General features: G+C 40.1%; 1 protein-coding gene across 5 annotated transcripts in view; it reads right to left on the bottom strand.

Annotated features, from left to right (window-relative positions):
* The window catches only part of DMGDH (dimethylglycine dehydrogenase), a 112,774-nt gene that overhangs the window by 29,807 nt on the left and 62,002 nt on the right, over positions 1–20,965 (bottom strand). For all 5 annotated transcript variants that reach the window (XM_063811138.1, XM_063811137.1, XM_054684271.2 and 2 more), the window contains 7 exons: positions 17,118–17,366; positions 15,098–15,296; positions 6,334–6,503; positions 5,782–5,935; positions 3,928–4,093; positions 3,003–3,133; positions 1,532–1,749 (listed from right to left, as the gene is read on the bottom strand). In XM_063811138.1, the coding sequence (XP_063667208.1) occupies positions 1,532–1,749; positions 3,003–3,133; positions 3,928–4,093; positions 5,782–5,935; positions 6,334–6,503; positions 15,098–15,296; positions 17,118–17,366 (1,287 nt within the window). The remainder of the gene's footprint in view (positions 1–1,531; positions 1,750–3,002; positions 3,134–3,927; positions 4,094–5,781; positions 5,936–6,333; positions 6,504–15,097; positions 15,297–17,117; positions 17,367–20,965) is intronic.

Genomic DNA, 20,965 nt, shown 5'->3' with positions numbered 1-20,965 from the left:
GGACAATGACGTTAGGTGAATAGTTAGCATGGCACAGTTTATCAGGGCAACGAGTTCAAGGTTTAAACCAACCCCTTGCCCAAAAATCACAAGCTTAAAAATATAGTTAACTAAGAATTATTCAAGTTATCCTCATAGTGAGAAAGCCATAGTCTCTGACTTCTCCCCCTCCCACTTCTTCCCTAGTCATTTCCTTCACCAACAGAGCTGTGGGCAAAAAATCAAAAGAAATTAAATGTAACCCAAAAAATCCTGCTTATTTTTGTGATCTTGTTTTGTTTTTTTGTCTTGTTTTCTTGTTGAGACAGGGTCTCACTATGTTGCCCAGGCTGGTCCTGAACTCCTGGGACAATCAATCAATCCTCCCCCTCTGGCCTCCGAAAGTGCTGGGATTACAGGTATGAGCCACTGCATCCAGCCCTGCTCATTTTTTATTCTAGAATTTGCCAAGGTTGGGTGGAAAAATGGCAGGGAAAAGGTATAGCAGCAGCCCAGAGAGAGCTATGGTCTTTAATCTCTGTGTTCTCCTGTTTCCCAAGGTGGAGGGCTCATGGTAAGGTGTTTTTATGGGATACCACAGAATAGGAGCAACATATAATTGAATGAATGCTTGGGCATGCAGTACTCCTGTGAGAGACAACGAGGTCTAGAAAAACTTAGAAGGGAGCCCAGAGCACCACTGGGGAACTGAAGAGCATTCATTCATCTCTGTATCAAATACCTACCATGTGCAAGGTTAGGTGCTAGAGGAAGACGTCTCAGTGAACTTACAGTCTGGAAGGAAAGAAGGATTGTTGGCAATGCTCTAGGAGAGGTACCCGATACATTCAAAATGGTCTCTATGGGAGATTCTATCTCCAGGAGACCATCTTGAATGTTCACAAATAGAGTTGGCTGGCCCGACTATTTCAGCCAATCCTCTTCTCCACTTTTCTTTTTTTTTTTTTTTTTTTTTTGAGATGGAGTTTCACTCTTGTTGCCCAGGCTGGAGTACAGTGGTGTCATCTTGGCTCATACAACCTCCGCCTCCCGAGTTCAAGCAAATCTCCTGCCTCAGCCTCCAGAGCAGCTGGGATTACAGGCATGTGCCACCACGCCCAGCTAATTTTGTATTTTCAGTAGAAACGGGGTTTCTCCATGTTGGTCAGGCTTGTCTCGAACTCCCGACCTCAGGTGATCAGCCCGCCTCAGCCTCCCAAAGTGCTGGGATTACAGGTGTGAGCCACTGCACCCAGCCCCCACTTTTTTTTTTATCTGCCCTTCCAGATGGTAGGCAGCTATGGGACTGGAGCAACAACTAGAAATCTGTGGAACCACTTTCAAGATGAGGAGTGAATAGACAGACTAGACATAAGAGCTGGGCAGAACAAAAATCTTCCTCCAAAGTCGCATGGACAAAAGTGAGTGTGAGTGTGCACATGCATACACACTCACACATTTCTTGTGACATGACCTTTTAATTTTAAATTTTAAATTTTAAATTGACCTTTTAAATTTCAGAGACTTAGTCCAGGTTGTTTTCCAATCTTACCAGTATAAGATATCCTAATAGCAGTGACAGGAATGTTGGAAACCTTTAAGGACTTGGTTTGAAGAAACTTGAAAACATCATCACTAAGATCTTCAGAGGTCAGTTTCTGAAGGACCTTTCTTGCCTGTGGCCCAGCAACTCCAAGAACTCCAAGCTCATCGGTTATGTTTTTAATTTCAACATCATATCCACCTTTGACTGCTTCTTCTTCAATCCATCTGCGTTTCAGTCATGAACATGGTGTTAAATATTGCTTGAATAATGTACTTTGGTAATAAATTATCTCTCTGAAGACATGCTTTGTGTCTAGAGTTATCAGAAAGTCCCCAGAGTGTCATTTCATGAAATCACACTGATTTTTAAAGTTGAGGAAACCAAGCCCCTGAGATGTTAAGTGATGATTCTCTTTAAATCGCCCACTTATAAATTTGGGGGGTAATTTTTCACAGTACAGAAGGATCCTTCAATTTAATGAGCTCTGCCACACAATTCTTTTAAATAGTGACACAGTCCTTTTGCATTTAAACTAATGATTCAGCCTTCAAAAATTAATTTAAACCCAAATTTTCTCTAATACCTGTACACAGGAGGCACACTTATGTTGCTAAAGGTTAATAATGTGCCTGCCACAAGACACGTAATTGCTCTGAGAATCACAAGGAAAAGACAGAAACTCTAGTTTCAATTTCTATGGCTTGATGAGTTATTGGGATCCAGCTATAGGGCTGGTTTCTAATTTATTGAGCAGTCCTTGAGCTATCTAAGTCTATCACAAAATGTTCATCTGGATTTACACAAAGCTAAGCTATTAAGATGGTCCCAGTACATCTTGGATTGGAGCATATAATTTGCATTACTGTACAACTAAGATGAGAATCTGTCAGAGTAAGACATGTATTAAATAATAATATTCCAAAAATATTTGGAATATTAGACTAAAGACTTTATAATAGAATGAAGATTCATGTAAAGGCTGGACTTGGCAGGTCAGCAACTTAGATCCAGCTGTGGGCCAGAAAGCACAAAGCATCACAAAGGACAAAGATAATTTAGGAAGACAGCTTACAGAAGTGGACCAAATGTGGGCATCAGAATCAAAAAGCTTGTGTGAGTAAGTTCCCTTAACCCAAACCTCAGTTTCCTCATCTGATCATGGGAATAATATATACCTTGCAAAATATTAAGAGAATTCATTAAGGTAATATCTAAAAAAGGTTCTGGCACATTGATGATGCCTAATAAATGGATTAATATTATTAGAACCAGTAACCTATGGATGAATTACCTTTGGGAGGGGCAGGGGCCCTCACTTCAAATATTTTTGTATTAAAAAACATAAAGTTTATTTGAAACAATCAGGTTTAAGAAGAAATAAAGTTGTACTTTCGAGTACTGGTAAAAAGAAAAACTTAATGTAAGATTGAGTCAATATATAATGTGTACAAAATTTTCTTACTAGGTGTGCACTTACCTAAGATCATGAAGTTCTGATCCAGAGCCAGTAATTAAAAGAAACTCCCCAGGAGATTGGTGAGAAACAGTCAACTCAGCATACACTCGACCCTTGGGTGTTAACATGTGACTTATATTTGTAAAACCCACCTACATAAAAAAATTAAAAATTACCTTAGGATGAACTAAAAATCACATGCATCCTTTTAACACCTATTGAAATAACAATGTGGGTGTTAAGAATGAAAAGTATCTGAATCTTACTGTTTGTGTCAATTGTATGAATTATCTGTAAACCTAAACCCAACAGTAATTTGAAGTTCTCCATTTAAACAATCATTTAAAACTATTTGCCATTAAAAAGCTCTTCTTCATTTAACTGCAGAACTCAATTTTAAGTTCCCATCGAAACAATTAAGCAAGGTCCTTGGATGAGAATTCACTCAACAAAAATTTAAATTTGAAAATTAGCTTGTAGGCTGGGTGTGGTGGCTCATGCCTGTAATCCCAGCACTTTGGGAGGCTGAGGCAGGTGGATCACCTGAGGTCAGGAGTTCGAGACCAACATATAGTGAAACCCTGTCTCTGCTAAAGAATACAAAAATTAGCTGGGCGTGGTGGCGCATGCCTGTAGTCCCAGCTACTTGGGAAACTGAGGCAGGAGAATTGCTTGAACCTGGGAGGCGAAGGTTGCAGTGAGCCAAGATCACATCACTGCACTCCAGCCTGGGTGACAGAGCAAGACTCTGTCTCTCAAAAAAAAAAAAAAAAAAGAAAAGAAAAGAAAAAAAGAAAGAAAATAAGCTTGTATACTTGTATACTTTTGGTCAGTTGAAGAGTTCTAGTGTTCATCCAGAAATCATTAGGTGAACTAAAATAACATATGGGGTGAAGAATTAAATAGGTCAGAATCCTGGACCTTGTATCCCTACAAGGCTATTTACCTTTGGAATGACATTTGCAAAGAGATGGTCCAGTAGTCTAATGGAGTCTTGGCCTTTGATGTTAAACTTGCCAAATGGTGATAGGTCAGTTACCCCTACTCTTTGCATAACCTGTTTATACTCCGAGCCCACAGGCTCAAACCAGTTTGTGCGGCGAAAACTTGGCCTGAAACACAACATTTAGTGTCATAAAACAACTCCCGTTCATTTTTCAAAAATTACAGAATACGATATTTTAATAAGCCCTACTCATCTAGAAAATCCTACGGGCAGCGGGGAGTGGGACTATGGGAGGTGAGACCATGCAACCTGAAATTCTGTTCTGCAAATCATTCATGTATGTTGGAATCTGACCCTTTAAAGTTACTCATTTATCCCTTTGACCTATTTCTCAGTGAGTAAAGTGCTGATTAACTGGAAAATAAGATATAATTCATGGGCTCTCAGATCTGGAAGAGAGTTTATAAGTCAACCAGTCTGGTGGTTTTCACCTCTAGACGCATATTAGAATCATCTGGAGAGCATTTTAAAATGGCCCTAATTAAATCAGAGTGTCTGGGTTGGGAGGCGGGGTGGAGCTGTCTGGTCCAGTGCTTCTCAAACATTAATGGGAATACAAATCACTTGCAGTTGTTAAATTCCACATTCTGAAGCAGCAGGTATGGGGTAGGACCCCACAGTCTGCATTCTGCCAGGCTCGCAGGAGATGCCTATGCTGTTGGTCCACACCTGGGGTACATAAGGATCTGGTCCCAAATCTTCATTTTTCAGAGAAAAGGCACAAAATGATCTCCAAGGCCTTCACATTAATGACAGAGCCAGACCTGGAACAAAGGTCTCTTGACTCATTACTAAAGGTCCTTTCTGCTTTATGAAGTGGACTTCTAATGTGGTATTTTAACTTCAGAGCAGGATGCTATGTTTGTAACATGAATTTTCAATAGTTTAATTATTAAATGGTAGAATAAACTTAGGCCAGATCCAATCAGCACTAAGTGAAGAGGAAAAGTGATGTATTAGAGTAATTTAGGAAAAACCAAATCAGTATTTGGCCACCAAATAATCTAGATTGGCTGCTTATAAAGCCCAAATTCATTCATCAACAACGGGTTCTCTGCTATACTTTGTAAGAATTAGATCTAGTCTTAAAATAGCAAAACCTATTGTAAAAAGTAAAATGACAGCATAAAAATAAGGATAATGTAACCTCTAAATTTGCAACTTGTTTTCCCTTGATCTGTGGATTCTCTTGAGAAAAAAATATATAATCACTATTAATCCAAAGTACAACAATGGCAGGTAGCACTTTACCCAAATTCAGAGAACTGTTTTAGTGGCATACTTTATGTTTTCGCTTAACCTGGAATGCTATGCAAATGACCTTATCAACTGCACATATAATTTGCATGGCTCAGTGCACACACTCTAGAAAGCAGTTGCTTTGAGCAATTTCAGGATGAACAGAAAATCCAAAACTCCAGGTACATTTTGTGGTTATACACGATGTGATTCCACTGAGTACCCTAAAGTACAGCAAACCTTTAGGAGCCAACTGAAGCCACGTGGGAATTTGGAGGGCGGTCGAAAGTTTCTTCCGAGCATCTGGTAAATGCCAAGAGGCTTCACCAAGGCTGGCTATAGGACTCTCAGGGTCACGTGAGTCCTAGATGTGGGCCAGTGTCTCGTGGGCTAGACTAATGCCACCACTGCCAGAGAGTAATTTTTGTAGGACAAAGCTCAGTGCTCCTTGGAACAGGGTGGAGCAATGGAGTGTAAGGCAGAATCAGCGCTTTTTGCTGTCCCGTTGTTTCACCCCTCGGTCAGAACCACAGGCAGGTAAAGTCCTTCTCCCACCTGTACTGAGTGTCCTGGCCTGGTTTGTAGAACCAGTGCGGCTGCTCCCAGCCAGCATGGAACCCCATGGAACACTTAGACTCCAGCCTTTGATAGAGCCCACTGACTCGTTGAGTCGGCCTCCCAGCAAACCGTTCTTCTTTAGGATAACCAACTGAAAAAGAAAAATTGGTACTTTAAATCACATATAGCCAAAACAACAAGATACTTACATGGGATTCCAAATATGGGAATACAGTACTTAAAATCCAGATGCATAAACATACATACATACATATATATGAATGATTCATGTAGAAAACAGAGCTGTCATTTATATGACTCATCAAAGAGTAAAGTAAAAATATATTTAAAATTTAAAACCAGTGAGGCATTCCACGTGTTAAATATATACATCCATATATATTCCTTGTTATGTCTCAGGGGCACAATGCTTTTTGGAGTCCCTAACTACCGCCATCCCAGTGAATAGAATAAAGACCATCTAAAGTCAGAGATGCTACAATTCAATTCCGTCAACACTTTGTAGACAACAGTACATTTGTACCTTACCAATATTGTTGAATCCATATGATTCTCTTGCTTTGGCCTCAGTGTACTGGGTTGTTGTCCATTTGCCATAGCGATTAGGATCCAATTCTATCAGATCAAAAGGAGGTTCTCCATGCAGGATCCAGTCACTGAGATATTTCCCTACCCCACCAGCGTGGATTATGCCATATCTTTCAAATACAGGGATAGAAAACCCATTACTAACACATGTAGTTTTCAAATGAAACATAATCAAACTATTTTACAGGGCTTCAAAGTTGGACTGTTCTGTGCTAATCAGAACACACAAGTAACATAATCTCTATGGAACAATTTTTTCCTTAAAAGTGACATGTTTAGGCATCCAAATTAAATGTGCCTGACTTGATAGCTAGTTTATTTACAGTTTCAAGAGATGTACACCTGCGAAATAGCTCCTTATTGGGCAGGGCACACTAACTCACACCTGTAATCCCAGCACTTTGGAAGGATCGTTTGAGACCAGGAGTTCGAGAACAGCCTGGCCAACAAAGTGAGAACTCATCGCTACAAAAAAATTAAAAAATTATCTGGGCATGGTGGCACGAGACTGTGGTCCCAGGTACACGGGTGGCTGAGGCAGAAGGATAACTTAAGCCTAGGCGGTAGAGGCTGCAGTGAGCCATGTTCACACCACTGCACTCCGGCCTGGGTAACAAAGCAAGACCCTCTCTCAAAAAACAAAACAAAACAAAAACCAACAACAACAAACAAAATAGCTCTTTATGGGGAAAAGGCTCGGTGATCCTTGACTCCTAACTAATAAGAATTTTGCTTTAGGAAAACTAGGGGTTGGAGCCAGAATGCAAACAGGCAGATGTGGCTGGTACCCTAACAGCCCTCCTGAGCTATGATTATCCTGACTGGTAGGAAACACGGTGGGAGAAACATATGTACTGTGGTGTCCCATCCATCTCTTCTCAGACTCAAGTTAGTTCTGACCTCCTTAGACAATGACCTGTGTGCAAGGAACTTGAGCCATTATCTTAGAAACATTCAGGCAAAGAGGCCCTCACCTGAGGACTTGTGGAAAGAGGTAGAAAGGAACACTGTCTCTTGTATTTTGCAACTAATAGGCCACTTGATGGGGAAGGTGAGCTTGTTTTCTATTTTCTTAAGATGATACTTTAAAATGAAGAACACGATGCGGAAAATAAAGGGGTTTTGACATCAGAAAATGGATCGGTTTTACATTGGCCATGTGTAGTTCTACCCACTCAGTCTTGTCTAATGAAGGCCTCTACTGTGGGTTCATGTGTGGTTTAAGTCAGGAGCTTCCAAGGAACTGAATGAGCAGAGAGTCATAGGGAGAGAAGCAAGAAAAGGGGATACAAAGCAGACATCAAGACACAGAAATGCTAGTATCCCCAACAACAACAACTTAGCCAGAACCACAGCTTCTAAGAGCAAGGGAGGAACTTTAGCAAATGCTGAAAATGTTAACTAACTTTTCCCACAACAAGACACCTGTTTTGCTTTCATAAAAATGAGTGCCTACATTTTATAAAAGACTTTCTCAAAGAGAATAAAAACCCAGCAATTTACATTCCTTTGGGCATTTTAATAGACATGGGGCATCCAAGTTATCCACAAACAACCTCTCTAAATTTTAAGAAAGCAAGAAAAATTATTAAATATATGCTTAAAATGTTTATTAAACTTAGCACATTCACTTAACCAGGCCCAATGCCCATATAGATCAGGTACCATTTTTGAGAGCTATATTGTTGATAAGACTTGAAGGCTTATGAAGTTCTACCAACACTGAGTGCCTCCCATTTACCAGGCATAGTTTCCGTCTAACACGTAGAAGCTGATTTATGCTTTAGCAAGTCTATTTTAAGGAGAAAGATCAGCCCCCACACAGAGGCTAAATAAAGTCTCACAGCAGTAAAGAGTAGATTCAGGATACAAATTCATTTATCTGACCCTGGAACGCATGCTCCTTGTTATCGGACTTTCCTATCTTCAGTAGTTCTCAGTCTTTGTTCAGCCAAGACACACATAGCAGATACAGTACTGTCTATATTTTTGACAGATTCCCAGGGCAGAGCCAGGGGTGCTTTGATTTCCTATGGCCTAGCTGCTATACCATCATGTTCTTTCCCTTTCAACCATGCACATGAGCAAATAAATGGGCAGAGTGCTGTTATTTGGGTGGGAGTGGTGGGGGGGGGGGAATCCTGAATCAAATCTAATTTATTTCTAAAAAGTAAATATTTTACAAACAAGTTATCCAACCATTAACAAGCTTTACATAAAATTCCATACAACTGAGTGTTATGAACTACACATGGCCAATGTAAAACCAATCCCTTTTCTGATGTCAAAACCCCTTTATTTTCCACATCATGTTCTTGATTTTAAAGTATCATCTTAGGAAAATAGAAAACATCTCTGGAGAATCCCTGGCTTAGCAGCTAAAAGTATAAAAGTATGGGGAAAAGATCTGGGTATGATTCTTATTCTGCCACTGTTAGCTGGGTGACCTTGGGCAAGTTATGTAACCACCCTGCGCTTCATTCTTCTCCTGTGCACACTTTATGGTGCTGGCAGAGAATTAATTGCCAAGGCATTTAAAAGCACTTAGTATACTGCATGGCACATAGTGGGCAAGGAATACATGGTGGTTATTGGGCCCTTGTATGACCAGTTGAAAGGATTTTAATAAGGAAGTAAGGTGTGAAGTGAAAATAGAAGGGAACTTAAAGAGGAGAGGACAGTTAGGTTCTTCTTCTGTCTCTAGCATTAATCTGCAGAATTCTAGATTCTTCTCAATGACCCTAGGCCGCTATGCTTTTTGAGTGTTTGTATCTGCTTTTTATAACTCTGTTAAATGACTGGATGCTACATCTTATAGCACTCTCCCCTCTTTAAATTTGCTGTTTATAATCCGTTCTAAGCCAAGAAAATCAGATTCAATTAAATACAATTCATAAGACTTTTTTGGGCATTGTATTAGTTACCTAGAAGCAGAAAAACTTGTTGGAATTGTGACAAAACAAAGGTCCAAAGTAAAATAGCTGTGGCTGAGGATATTCTGCGAGTAAGGTAAATGGGCACTGGCACATATGTAAGCAGTTTGCAAACACCTATTCCCTGAACTGGCTGTACCAAGAATTACAGATATTATTATAATAAAATACAGATTCCTGGGCCCCTCTCCAGACCACTAAATCAGAATCTATAGGAGTAGTGTCTGGAAATCTGTTTGTTTGCTTGTTTGTTGCAATTCAATACATCTTTCATGGTGCTATGGACTGAATGTTTGTGTCCTCCCATAATGCATCTGTTGAAGCCCTAATCCTCAATGTCACGGTATTTAGAGATGGTACTCTAAATACTTTGGGAAGTACTTAGGGTTAAATGAGGTCATGAGGGTGGGGCCCTCGTGATAGGGTTAGTGTCCTTCTATGAGGAGACACCAGAGAGCTTGCTTTCTCTCCACACACACCCACCCACCAAGGAAAAGCCACATGAGCACACAGCCAGAAGGTGGCCATCTGCAACCCAGGAAGAGAGCCCTCACCAGAACTCTGCCATGACGGCTCCGTGATCTCAGACCTCCAGCCTCCAGAACTGTGAGAAAGTAAATTTCTGTTGTTTAAATCACCTAGTCTATGGTACTTTATTATGGCAGCCCAAGCAGACTAAGCCACATGGGTTCTAGTGACAAATAATAGGAATTTCACAGATGAGAGGTATAGGAGATAAAAAATGTGCATGTGACTAACCACATGGTCAAGACTCTGCTTTTGAATGTGCTCCTCAGATGATTCTGCTCCTCACCCAGGTATGGGAACCACTGGCCTCCAGAGCCATGGAATGAGTGCACTGATATAAGCCAGGAGGGGCAGCTAATGGGGGTATTCCATTATATTACATAAGAAATATCTTAGAAACCTCAACTTTAGGTAAGGGGAAGGCTTTTTTGGTTTAGACCAAACCTGTCAAAGATAGGGAGGCACTTTGCCCACCCCCACTCCCACCTGTTGTCTTCTCCACCCACCTCCCAGTATCTATGACCTGAGAAAATTAGCCAGAGCAATCAGGGGAGGAGTCTGACATCAGTCACATGCAAACAGATGTGATTTCTAGGTTATAAGTAACTTGTTCTAGAGGAAGCAACTTCCTACTTTCCTTAGCAATTAGTTAATAGGTGTTCCACATGAGATCAGTGACTCTATCTGCTCAGAACATGCCTTACAGTCAATGATCCTCAATTTCTATTATTTAATACTAAAATTCAATTGGAATATCAAAGAGAATAAAATACTTAGGAATAAATTTAACAAAAGACGTGCAAAACTTTTACTCTGAAAACTACAAATCATTGTTCAAAGAAATTTTAAAAGACCTAAGTAAATGGAAAGACATTTCATGTTCATGGATCAGAATACTTCATATTGTTCAGATGTCAATACTCCCCAAAATGATCTACAGATTCCATGCAATCTCTATCAAAATCTCAGCTGGCTTCTTTGCATAAATTGACAAACTGGTCCTAAAATTTATGGGACTTCCAGCCAAAACAATTTTGAAAAAGAACAAAGTCAGAGGATTCATACTTCCCGATTTCAGAAATTACTACAAAGCTAGTAACTTCTAGTAACAGTAATTAAGAGAGTGTCAGCTGGGTGTGGTGGCTGATACCTGAAATCCCAGCACTTTGGGGGGTCAAGGTGGGTGGATCACTTGAGGTCAGGAGTTTGAGATCAGCCTGGCCAAAATGGCAAAACCCCATCTCTACTAAAAATACAAAAATTATCCAGGTATGGTGGAGCGTGCTTGTAATCCCAGCTATTCGGGAGGCGGAAGCAAGAGAATCGCTTGAACCCGGGAGGTGGAGGTTGCAGTCAGACAAGATCGTGCCATTCCCTGGGCAGCAGAGTAAGACTCTGTCTCAAAAATAAATAAATAAATAAATAAATAAATACATAAATACATAAATAAATAAAAGACAGTATAGTAGTCGCATAAGAATAGACACAGATGAAGGAACAGAATTGAGAGTCTAGAAATCAACCCATACATCTATGGTCAATTTATTTTTTATAAAGATGCTGTGGTATAATAAAAATTAAATATTTGGTCTTTATTCCCAGTTCCTGACAAAGAGTTCATAAAACATTTGAGATTTACTATTTTTTGAATGTTAATGAGATGACTCTTGTGGAGAGGAGAGCAGTCCTAGGTAGCTTCAGGATGGGGGCTGGTAGCCAGAAAAACCAACCATGTGATTAGAGAGTTAGAACTTTCAGTCTACCCATCTGACAAAGGGCTAATATCCAGAATCTACAATGAACTCAAACAAATTTACAAGAAAAAAACAAACAACCCCATCAAAAAGTGGGCAAAGGATATGTACAGACACTTCTCAAAGGAAGACATTTATGCAGCCAAAAGACACATGAAAAAATGCTCATCATCACTGGCCATCAGAGAAATGCAAATCAAAACCACAATGAGATACCATCTCACACCAGTTAGAATGGCAATCATTAAAAAGTCAGGAAACAACAGGTGCTGGAGAGGATGTGGAGAAATAGGAACACTTTTACACTGTTGGTGGGACTATAAACTAGTTCAACCATTGTGGAAGTCAGTGTGGTGATTCCTCAGGGATCTAGAACTAGAAATACCATTTGACCCAGCCATCCCATTACTGGGTATATACCCAAAGGACTATAAATCATGCTGCTATAAAGATACATGCACACGTATGTTTATTGCGGCACTATTCATAATAGCAAAGACTTGGAACCAACCCAAATGTGCAACAATGATAGACTGGATTAAGAAAATATGGCACATATACACCATGGAATACTATGCAGCCATAAAAATGATGAGTTCATGTCCTTTGTAGGGACATGGATGAAATTGGAAATCATCATTCTCAGTAAACTATCGCAAGGACAAAAAACCAAACACCGCATGTTCTCACTCATAGATGGGAATTGAACAATGAGAACACATGGACACAGGAAGGGGAACATCACACTCTGGGGACTGTTGTGGGGTCAGGGGAGGGGGGAGGGATAACATTAGGAGATACACCTAATGCTAAATGACGAGTTAATCGGTGCAGCACACCAGCATGGCACATGTTTATATATGTAAGTAACCTGCACATTGTGCACATGTACCCTAAAACTTAAAGTATAATAATAATAATTAATAATAATAATAATAATAATAAAGAACTTTCAGTCTCACTCCCTACTCCAACCTCCAGGGAGTGGAGAAGAGATATTGAGTGCAGTCACCAATAATGTAATCAATCATGCCTATGCAATGAAACCTCCATAAAGACCTAGGCATGGGGTTCAGAGAGCTTCTGGGTTGGTGAACACAGTGATGGGCTAGGAAGGCACCTGGAAAGGGCCTGGTGGTGCTGCACCACCCACCCCTAACCCCTCACATTTTGTCCTATGTATCTCTTCCATTTGGCTACTCCTGAGCTGAATCCTTTATAATAAAAGAGTAAACATAAGTATTTTCCTGAGTTTTGTGATTGGTTCTAGCAAATTATCAAATCTGAGGAGAGGGTTGTGGGAACACCCAGTTGGTCAGAAGTATGGGTGTCTCCCGAGACTTGAGACTGGTGTCCGAAGTGAGAGCAGTCTTGTGGAACGGATCCCTTAACCTGTGGGGTCTATGTTAATTCCAGGAGTTGGTGTCAGAATTGAATGGAATTGTTGGACACCCAGTTAGTACTGGAGAATTGGAGAATTGGTTGTTGGTGCTGGAAAATACCACACATTTGGTGTGAGAAAAGGAACCAGGAAAAAGACATCACAGATGCCAGCATAATTCAATGAGGACAGAATAGTCTTTTCAATGAATAGTTCTGGGACAACTGGCTATACATATGAAAAGACTAAAGTTGGACACCTACCTCACGTCATATGCAAGAATTAACTCATGACTGATTACAGAACTAAATGCAAAAGCTAAAACTATAAAACTGTTAGAAGAAAACATAGGTTTAAATCTTCACGAACTTGGATTAGACAACGGTTACTTGTATATGACACCAAAAGTACATGTGAACCAAGGAATAATACATATTCTGGACTTCATCAAAATTAAAAACTTTTGTATTTCAATGGACACCATCAAGAAAGTTAAAAAACAACCCACAGAATGGGAGAAAAGTTCTGCAAATCATGTACCTGATAAGGTTCTTGTATCTAGAATATATAAAGAACTTCCATAGCTAAACAATAAAAAGACAAATTACCCAATTATGAAAATGGCAAAGGATATGAATAGACATTTCTCCAAAGAAGATACATGAGTGATGTGCAGGAGAAGCACTCCTACTTCCACATGCCTGCATATGGACTCTATAGGTGACTATATAAGCCCTCAATTACATTATAACTTCCCATCCCAAATCTCCATCTGACTTTCTCCCTCTGGATGTCCCACATACCTAAACTTAACACTTCAAGCCCAACCCATCAAAAATGGAACTCATTATTTTCTTGTCTCTCTCTCCATGTCTCCAACATATAGACGGTGGTCAAGTTAGAAAGGTTGCCATCATTTGCCATTTTTCTCTTTCCCTTCAATATCTTATGAAATTGATCACCAAATCTAGATGATTTTATCTCCCATCTCTCAGTCTTCACTGCTGCTACCTTAGTGGAGACCCCAGCTTCTCTATTGGATCAGCAGAGCTGTGCCTCAGGCAGCCCTCCAGCTCCAATCAGACCTCACTGCTTTGTTGTCAGCTGTATTCCAATGCCTAGCCCTAGACCTGGCACAGAGCTAGCACTTATTATACATTAGTTGAATAAATGGCCAAATAAAATGGGGAAGAAAAATAGAATATTAGATGTGATATGATAGTTGAGTGGGCTTGACATCAATATTCACCAAATTAATGGAACAAACATCAGAAATGAAACATCAAAGAGGCAATGGAGTCATAAATAGAAAGCAACCTGAGGACTTATAAAGAAACAAATCATGTTGGACAAACATGAATTATGGTGAAAAATGCAGCAGACATGTTATACATTTGATATTTTGAATTATCTTTGTCACATCGTGTTATGAAAACATCCTTGTAAAACTGGGGCAAATTGACTATCTGAAGATACACAGCATAAAACCAGAAACAACTAATAGAAATGGCAGGAAATATGCAAAGAGAAAGCTCCAGGAGGCCGGGTGCGGTGGTTCACACCTGTAATCCCAGCACTTTGGGAGGCTGAGGTGGGCAGATTGCCTGACGTCAGGAGTTTGAGACCAGCCTGGGCAACATGGTAAAACCCTGTCTCTACTAAAAAAAAAATACAAAAAATTAGCCTGCGTGATGCCGGGTGCCTATAATCCCAGCTACTGAGGAGGCTGAGGCAGGAGAATCGCTTGAACCCAGGAGGCAGAAGTCGCAGTGAGTCAAGATCACGCCACTGTACTCTAGCCTGGGCAACGAGAGCAAAACTCCATCTGAAAAAAAAGAAGAGAGAAAGCTCCAGGAAATCATTGCCCTTCTGTGTTCCAGGAAATAGTTGCCCTTCTTTAAAACATATACAAGTGATTGAACCAGTATTTTTTATTCATTGTATGAATCCTTGGTCATGAAAGGGAGAAAACTCTCTGGGTCTCTCTGTTTCTCTTTCTCTCTCTCTCAGCCTCCCACATTTCCCTTTTGCATCCTGAGAATATGGAACTAGATTTAGCTAAAATAAGTGATTCTACAATAAAAGTTGAATTACATGAAGATACTTACCCAAAGCCTATAGCCACCCAGTAGTTTCTGACCCCCTGATGGGGCCCCACCATAGGCAGAATGTCAGGAGAATACGTGATAGGACCATTGACAACATTGATGATGTCAGCCTTTTTCAAGACAGGAACCATTTCCATGGCAGCTTTGATGTGTTCCATGATTCGATCTAGATCAGACTCAAAGAGTTCCTTTCCAAAACCTAAAAAGATTTGCCCTTGTGGTCAGGATGCCGTAGCTGAGCTGACAAGTCCTGTAAAGTGATTTAAGCCTCTGACATGGCCTACATTTAAAGATGGCCTGTTAGGAAAGTACTGCCATTTTTTGTTAAAGTCTAAATTTCATATTCCCTATCAACAGATGAGTATCCATTTATATTACTGAAAACAATGGTATTGTTCTTGAAACAAAATCATAAAAGTTAACCTTTAATTAATATAAAATTTAAATGTATGAATAATATAGTTTCTGATATTTAATCCAATCAGTTTTTAAAAAAAAAAACTATAATTTGGTTTGTCAAGAAGATCGTTATGCTTCAATTAACCATAAGAACCTGTTTCATCCCCTGAGATGAGGGCAAATGGGAGTTTACAAAGTCATGGCAGAATACTGGAAAAAGTGGAACACTCCTCCAGGATCTAAGATGATGGATTTTAGACCCCTTTTAACTCTCCTTTCAGCAAGAAAGGAATGGTGTGGAGGCCTCCTTCCTCCAGCCTGCCCCCATACACATCCAAGGGCCAGAGTTCTGAAAACAGGCAGGGTCTTGAAGTGCAATCCTCCTCTTGTCCTAAAAGTCACTGTGATGAGCTTCTAAAAGAATGTCTCTACCAACACTAGTGATTTTTCCACACAGCAGCCAGCCAGCTTCTTGCCCTTCCTGGGGACTACAGGTAGGGTCAGTCTCATGGAGGCCTGCAGACCATCAGGGTGGACTAGCACACACGGGTACCCATGCTCACGGACAGCTAACAATCCAGCTCTCCCTCCAAATGGCATTATTTAAATATTTGTTCAAGATTTATTTGAAGGAGAAGCTGCCAGCATGGGGGAACAGCAGAGAGGGAGGCTCTCAGTGGCATTTCAACCCTCCCTGTGGGATCAGGAGCAATTCTGCTCAGGCCCAAATGTGCAGAGCCCACTCAGCACAACCAAAGCCCTGAAACCAGCTGGCCTAACTTCTGTAGAAGGCAATTTAGTGATCATTTGCTATTATTTGGGCCTACTCTTTGAGGAGTAGAGTGGAGGGATTCATTTCCTATCTCAAGAAGCTTATCAAAGTATAATTTTAGGAAGTACCATATCCTACATTTCTTTGTATTCCCTGTAATATTTCAATGCCCCAGTGATTTTTTAGCTCTTTTTATAGATTAAAAGCTGAGGTACCTCCTTAGATGACCCAATCTTCAATCTGGCTCTGTGGAAGTATTTCATGAAAAGCAAAAACAGAACCATCTCCCTTAAAGAACTTGAAAGAGAAACTATAGTATCCCCTGCTTTGGCATAGAGGCACAAGCCTTTTCCATATCCATTTATGTAGCATGGGAAGTACTCCATTTACAGTACCAAAAACCCTGCTCTGTTATAGACTCTTGGGTTTTCCTTCTTATTAGGATGGATATCTGGCCTCTGATATCAGTTGTGTTTCCAGCTGTAAAAGCACAATAGCATCTATATTCAAATCTTGAAAGTAGACCAAGCTGGCAGTGGATTGAGGAAAAAACGGGGAGGCAGGAGGTTGTGTGGGCAGGTAAAAATGTATCTGGAACCTTTCAAAGCAGCTGGAAATGTTACTTCAGCTTCTCTACCATCAACTACATCTTTCTTTTCCCCCACTCCCTGCTGTGATTGTTCAAAGGGATATGAGAACAGAGCTTACCTCAAACCTGTCACCTCCAATGTCCCAGGTATCTGAAAGTCTAGTATTATGTTGCTGTCTTATTCTACAGCCATCCCCCAGCCATGGAGAGGATGAACCATTCATGTCTGACTAGCACACACTTTCATTTGCTGAACCCACCTGGAGGAACTCCATTGGTGACCCAGGAGTCCTGAACTTTCATTTTCTCTTGACTTTCATATGGACCAAACAAAAGCCCATCCCTTTCCTGTCGGAGATAATATGATCCTTCCAGGTCACGGAGCACAGGGAGTTCTCGTTTCAAAGCTTTCACTTCAGGTATAGTCGATGTAACAACATATTGATGTTGAACCGGAATGAGAGGATGTTCTAGTCCAATCATTTTACCTACTTCACGAGCCCAAAATCCTTAAACAAAAAAATCATTTAAAAGTGTCAGCCCATATATAAACATATAACTGACACTCATATAGCAATTTATATTAGAATAAAATGTTTAGAAGGCTTAAGTACTCATGGCAAAGTCTAATAAATGTCATAACAATCTAAACTTTTGTCATTGCAAAACTGAATGGGGGAAGAGAAGACAATATTTTGCATTACCCAGAGATTTGAAGATATCTGTGATCTAGGGGAACTCCGTTCCTGAAAATGTTATTGCCCATAAGCAAAGGTAGGCAGGAAAAAAACAAAAAAATTTATTTGAAAGAAAAAACGAACAACCCAAATATACAAAAGGCACAAATGTTAGTAAGAAGTACTGTAACAAGACTGCCCATATTTGTGGACAGGGACGGTCAGGCAAAGGAAGAGGCCCCTGTGTTGCTGTGACCAACATAATACATAATGATATACCTAAGAAAGCCCTACAAGCCAACTCCTCTATCCTCTAAGCCCTATTCTCCCCAAATTGTTGATGCCTAAAATTCCAAAAGTACAAGATTGTTCTGTTAAGCTAAAATTGAAAATGGTGCATACTTCGGGAGAGAAAGCACATTAAGTTTTATCTGTTGTTTTTAAAGTTTAGTTTGAATAAGTTTGTAAGATCCTTTATTGTAAAGGCACAAAAGCACCAGAAGTCAAAACCAGGGAGAAAGAGAAGCCACAGGAAAGGGGAGATCGGTCTCATAAGTAGGCAGGGAGTTCCCAAGACGAATGTTTCCCACTTCACCGTTAGCACAGAGATTGTTTTATTTGCGGAGGTGAATGTTATTTTTTTCATTTGCAAAAGATAGAACTGGATAATTTGTGGCTGAAAGGACCCTTGATTCTTTCCCAGGCTGACCCTTCAGTACATAGATGTGGGAGCTAAAGGCTAGTAGGGTAAGACATGCCCCAGGCCACACTGGACATCCTGTAATCATCACATCTTATTGGTTTTTCTTGCTGCAGACTTTATTTTAAAAATCCAAGGCACCTTCACTGTATAAAGGGATTTTAGAACCTAAAATAATAAAAATGCTTATTATTTGGCAAGGACATGGTGTTGACTGACCACCATTAGATGATTTGGGGGCAGGGAGTTCTATTTGCTTGTTTGTTTCATAATAATTTTGAGTGATCATTGAAATGATTACATGATCCTATTTATTTCTTTAGGGGTTACACAATAAGTTTTTAACCAGTACTGTCTCTGCTGTTTTTCTGAATCTAATAAGGAGTTCTGAAGTCTCTATCATTATGAGGTTCCAAGCTAGACAGAGAATCATCAATTATGAGTCAGTCTGGGAACCTAGATTATGTACTTGTGTGTGTAAGTTTATTTCCATGTAACCATCTAAACCTTTCCTTTGCATTCTATTGTTTTGTTTGTTGCAATGGCTAAGTTGGTCACACTTGTATAATGAATCCAGAAACGGGTACCCATTTGCAAACCAGAAATCTAACTGTGGGCATCAGAGCTATTTGCCGGTGTTTTGTTTTGTTTTGTTTTGTTTTGTTTTGTTTTTTGAGACAGAGTCTTGCTCTGTTGCACAGGCTGGAGTGCAGTGGCACGATCTTGGCTCACTGCAACGTCTGCCTGCAGGGTTCAAGCCATTCTCCTGTCTCAGCCTCCTGAGTAACTGGGATTACAGGTATCCGCCGCCACGCCCAACTAATTTTTGTATTTTTAGTAGATGAGATTTCACCATTTTGACCAGGCTGATCTCGAACTCCTGACCTCAGGTAATCCGCTGCCTGGGGCTCCCAAAGTGCTGGGATCATAGGTGTGAGCCACAACACTTGGCCTGTTTTGTTTTGTTTTTGAGACATGGTGTCACTCTGTTGCCCAGGCTGTAATGGAGTGTAGTGGCGCAATCATAACTCACTGCAGCCTCGACCTCCCAGGCTCAGGTGATCCTCTCATCTCAGCCTCCTGAGTAGATGGGACTATAGGCACATATCACCATGCCTGGCTAATTTTGTATCTTTTATGTAGACAGAGTTTTGCCATGTTGCCCAGGCTGGTCTTGAACTCCTGGGCTCAAGCAATCTGCCCAACTCAGCCTCCCCAAGTACAGGCGTGTTGGTCTTTTAGTAATTTTGAGACTTAATTTACTCTTGCTAGTAGGAAGATGTGAATTACCAATGTCAGGACTGTGTACAAAAATATAGTAAAGCCACATATTCTAGTTATATACACTAGGACAATTTTTAAATATACAAAAATCAAAATTTTTAGCCAAGCAATTCAAACTGCTATAGTATCCCCAATATATTTGTTTCAATTAAAAACATAAATTGAAAAAAATAAGTTCTGCCCTATTCAAACATATTTATGAATTTCTGAGTCCAACTGCTTGCTTACTAATGCACTTCATCATGAATACAAAGTGGAAATGTATGCAGAAATATCTTATCACTATATTACTTCAAATCCCATAGCAAGCTGTTTTACCCATAGACATCTATTGGGCTGGTGTCCTTTAGCATTCTCTTCTTCCATATGTCAATCAAATTAACCTAAATCTAGCTAGAGTTACACTTCAACTCCTGCCTGATCACCCACCCATTAAGTTCAAGGGAAGAGAGACAAGTGTGGAAGACTCATTCTAAAATCTACCATTATCACCTGAAAAACAACTAAAGAGAAGAGTCAATTAAAAATGACTACTGGAAATGGCTTCCATTTTTTAAAAATGCAGTGATTAATAAAAATGAGGTTAAAATGCAGGCTGAAGGTTCATGGACAAGTTTACTTCTACTAGATGGTTTATATGATGACAATGATGGCCTCATGCTTTGACGCAGAGTATCAGGCAAAATTAAGCAATTCTTTTTGGCTGAACACTGAGTTTCAGGTGAGCACAACCCAATCACATTTCTGATTTGCCATGTTAGGAAAATTCTTAAGTAAATTTTACAAAGTTATCTCAGATTTAATGAGTCAATTGGAAATGAGGTAAAGAAAAACGTTCAACACCATGCAGAGAAAAAGCCTGCATCATAATAACTAGTACCTGCCCGCGTCCCTGAGCTGTACCTGAGGGAAAGGGTAGAGTGAAGCCAATTTGGAAAGCTTTGGTAACTAAAGGCAAGTTAGACTACTGCCCATCAAGAGGTCGGAAGCATCAGAAACTTCCCCAGTTCTGCTAGCTCCGAATACAGTCATTATATTCTCTCTCCTGTAGAAACACCTACACAATAGTGTTTCTTCAAAGATTTTTCTTGCAAATCATCTGGTACAGACAGTACAGTACCTGGAGTAGTTATTTAAAATGCAGCTTCTGAGAACCCACCCAGAACACGTGAATTAGAATCTTTTTGAAGCTTGGGAAACTTCCCAAGGTGATTCTTACTCACACTAGCTTGATTACCAAGCTCTTTGGGAAGTCAACTTACCAGCAGAATCGGTGCTGGATTCTGCACCCACTCTGCTAGTAAATTGGAAAAGAAAGGAGTTGAGCAGTCTTAAGTCTGGTACCAAGAAGCTATCATAACCTGATGCTAGTGTCTCCCAGACTATGGCATGGAATATCAAGGAAATAATTGCAATGATCATAATAATTATTATACCTATTTTTTTT

Source organism: Pan troglodytes, chromosome 4, assembly GCF_028858775.2.
Source record: "Pan troglodytes isolate AG18354 chromosome 4, NHGRI_mPanTro3-v2.0_pri, whole genome shotgun sequence".
In the NCBI taxonomy this organism is placed as follows: Eukaryota; Metazoa; Chordata; class Mammalia; order Primates; family Hominidae; genus Pan; species Pan troglodytes.
This window is presented reverse-complemented; position numbering and strand designations above follow the sequence as displayed.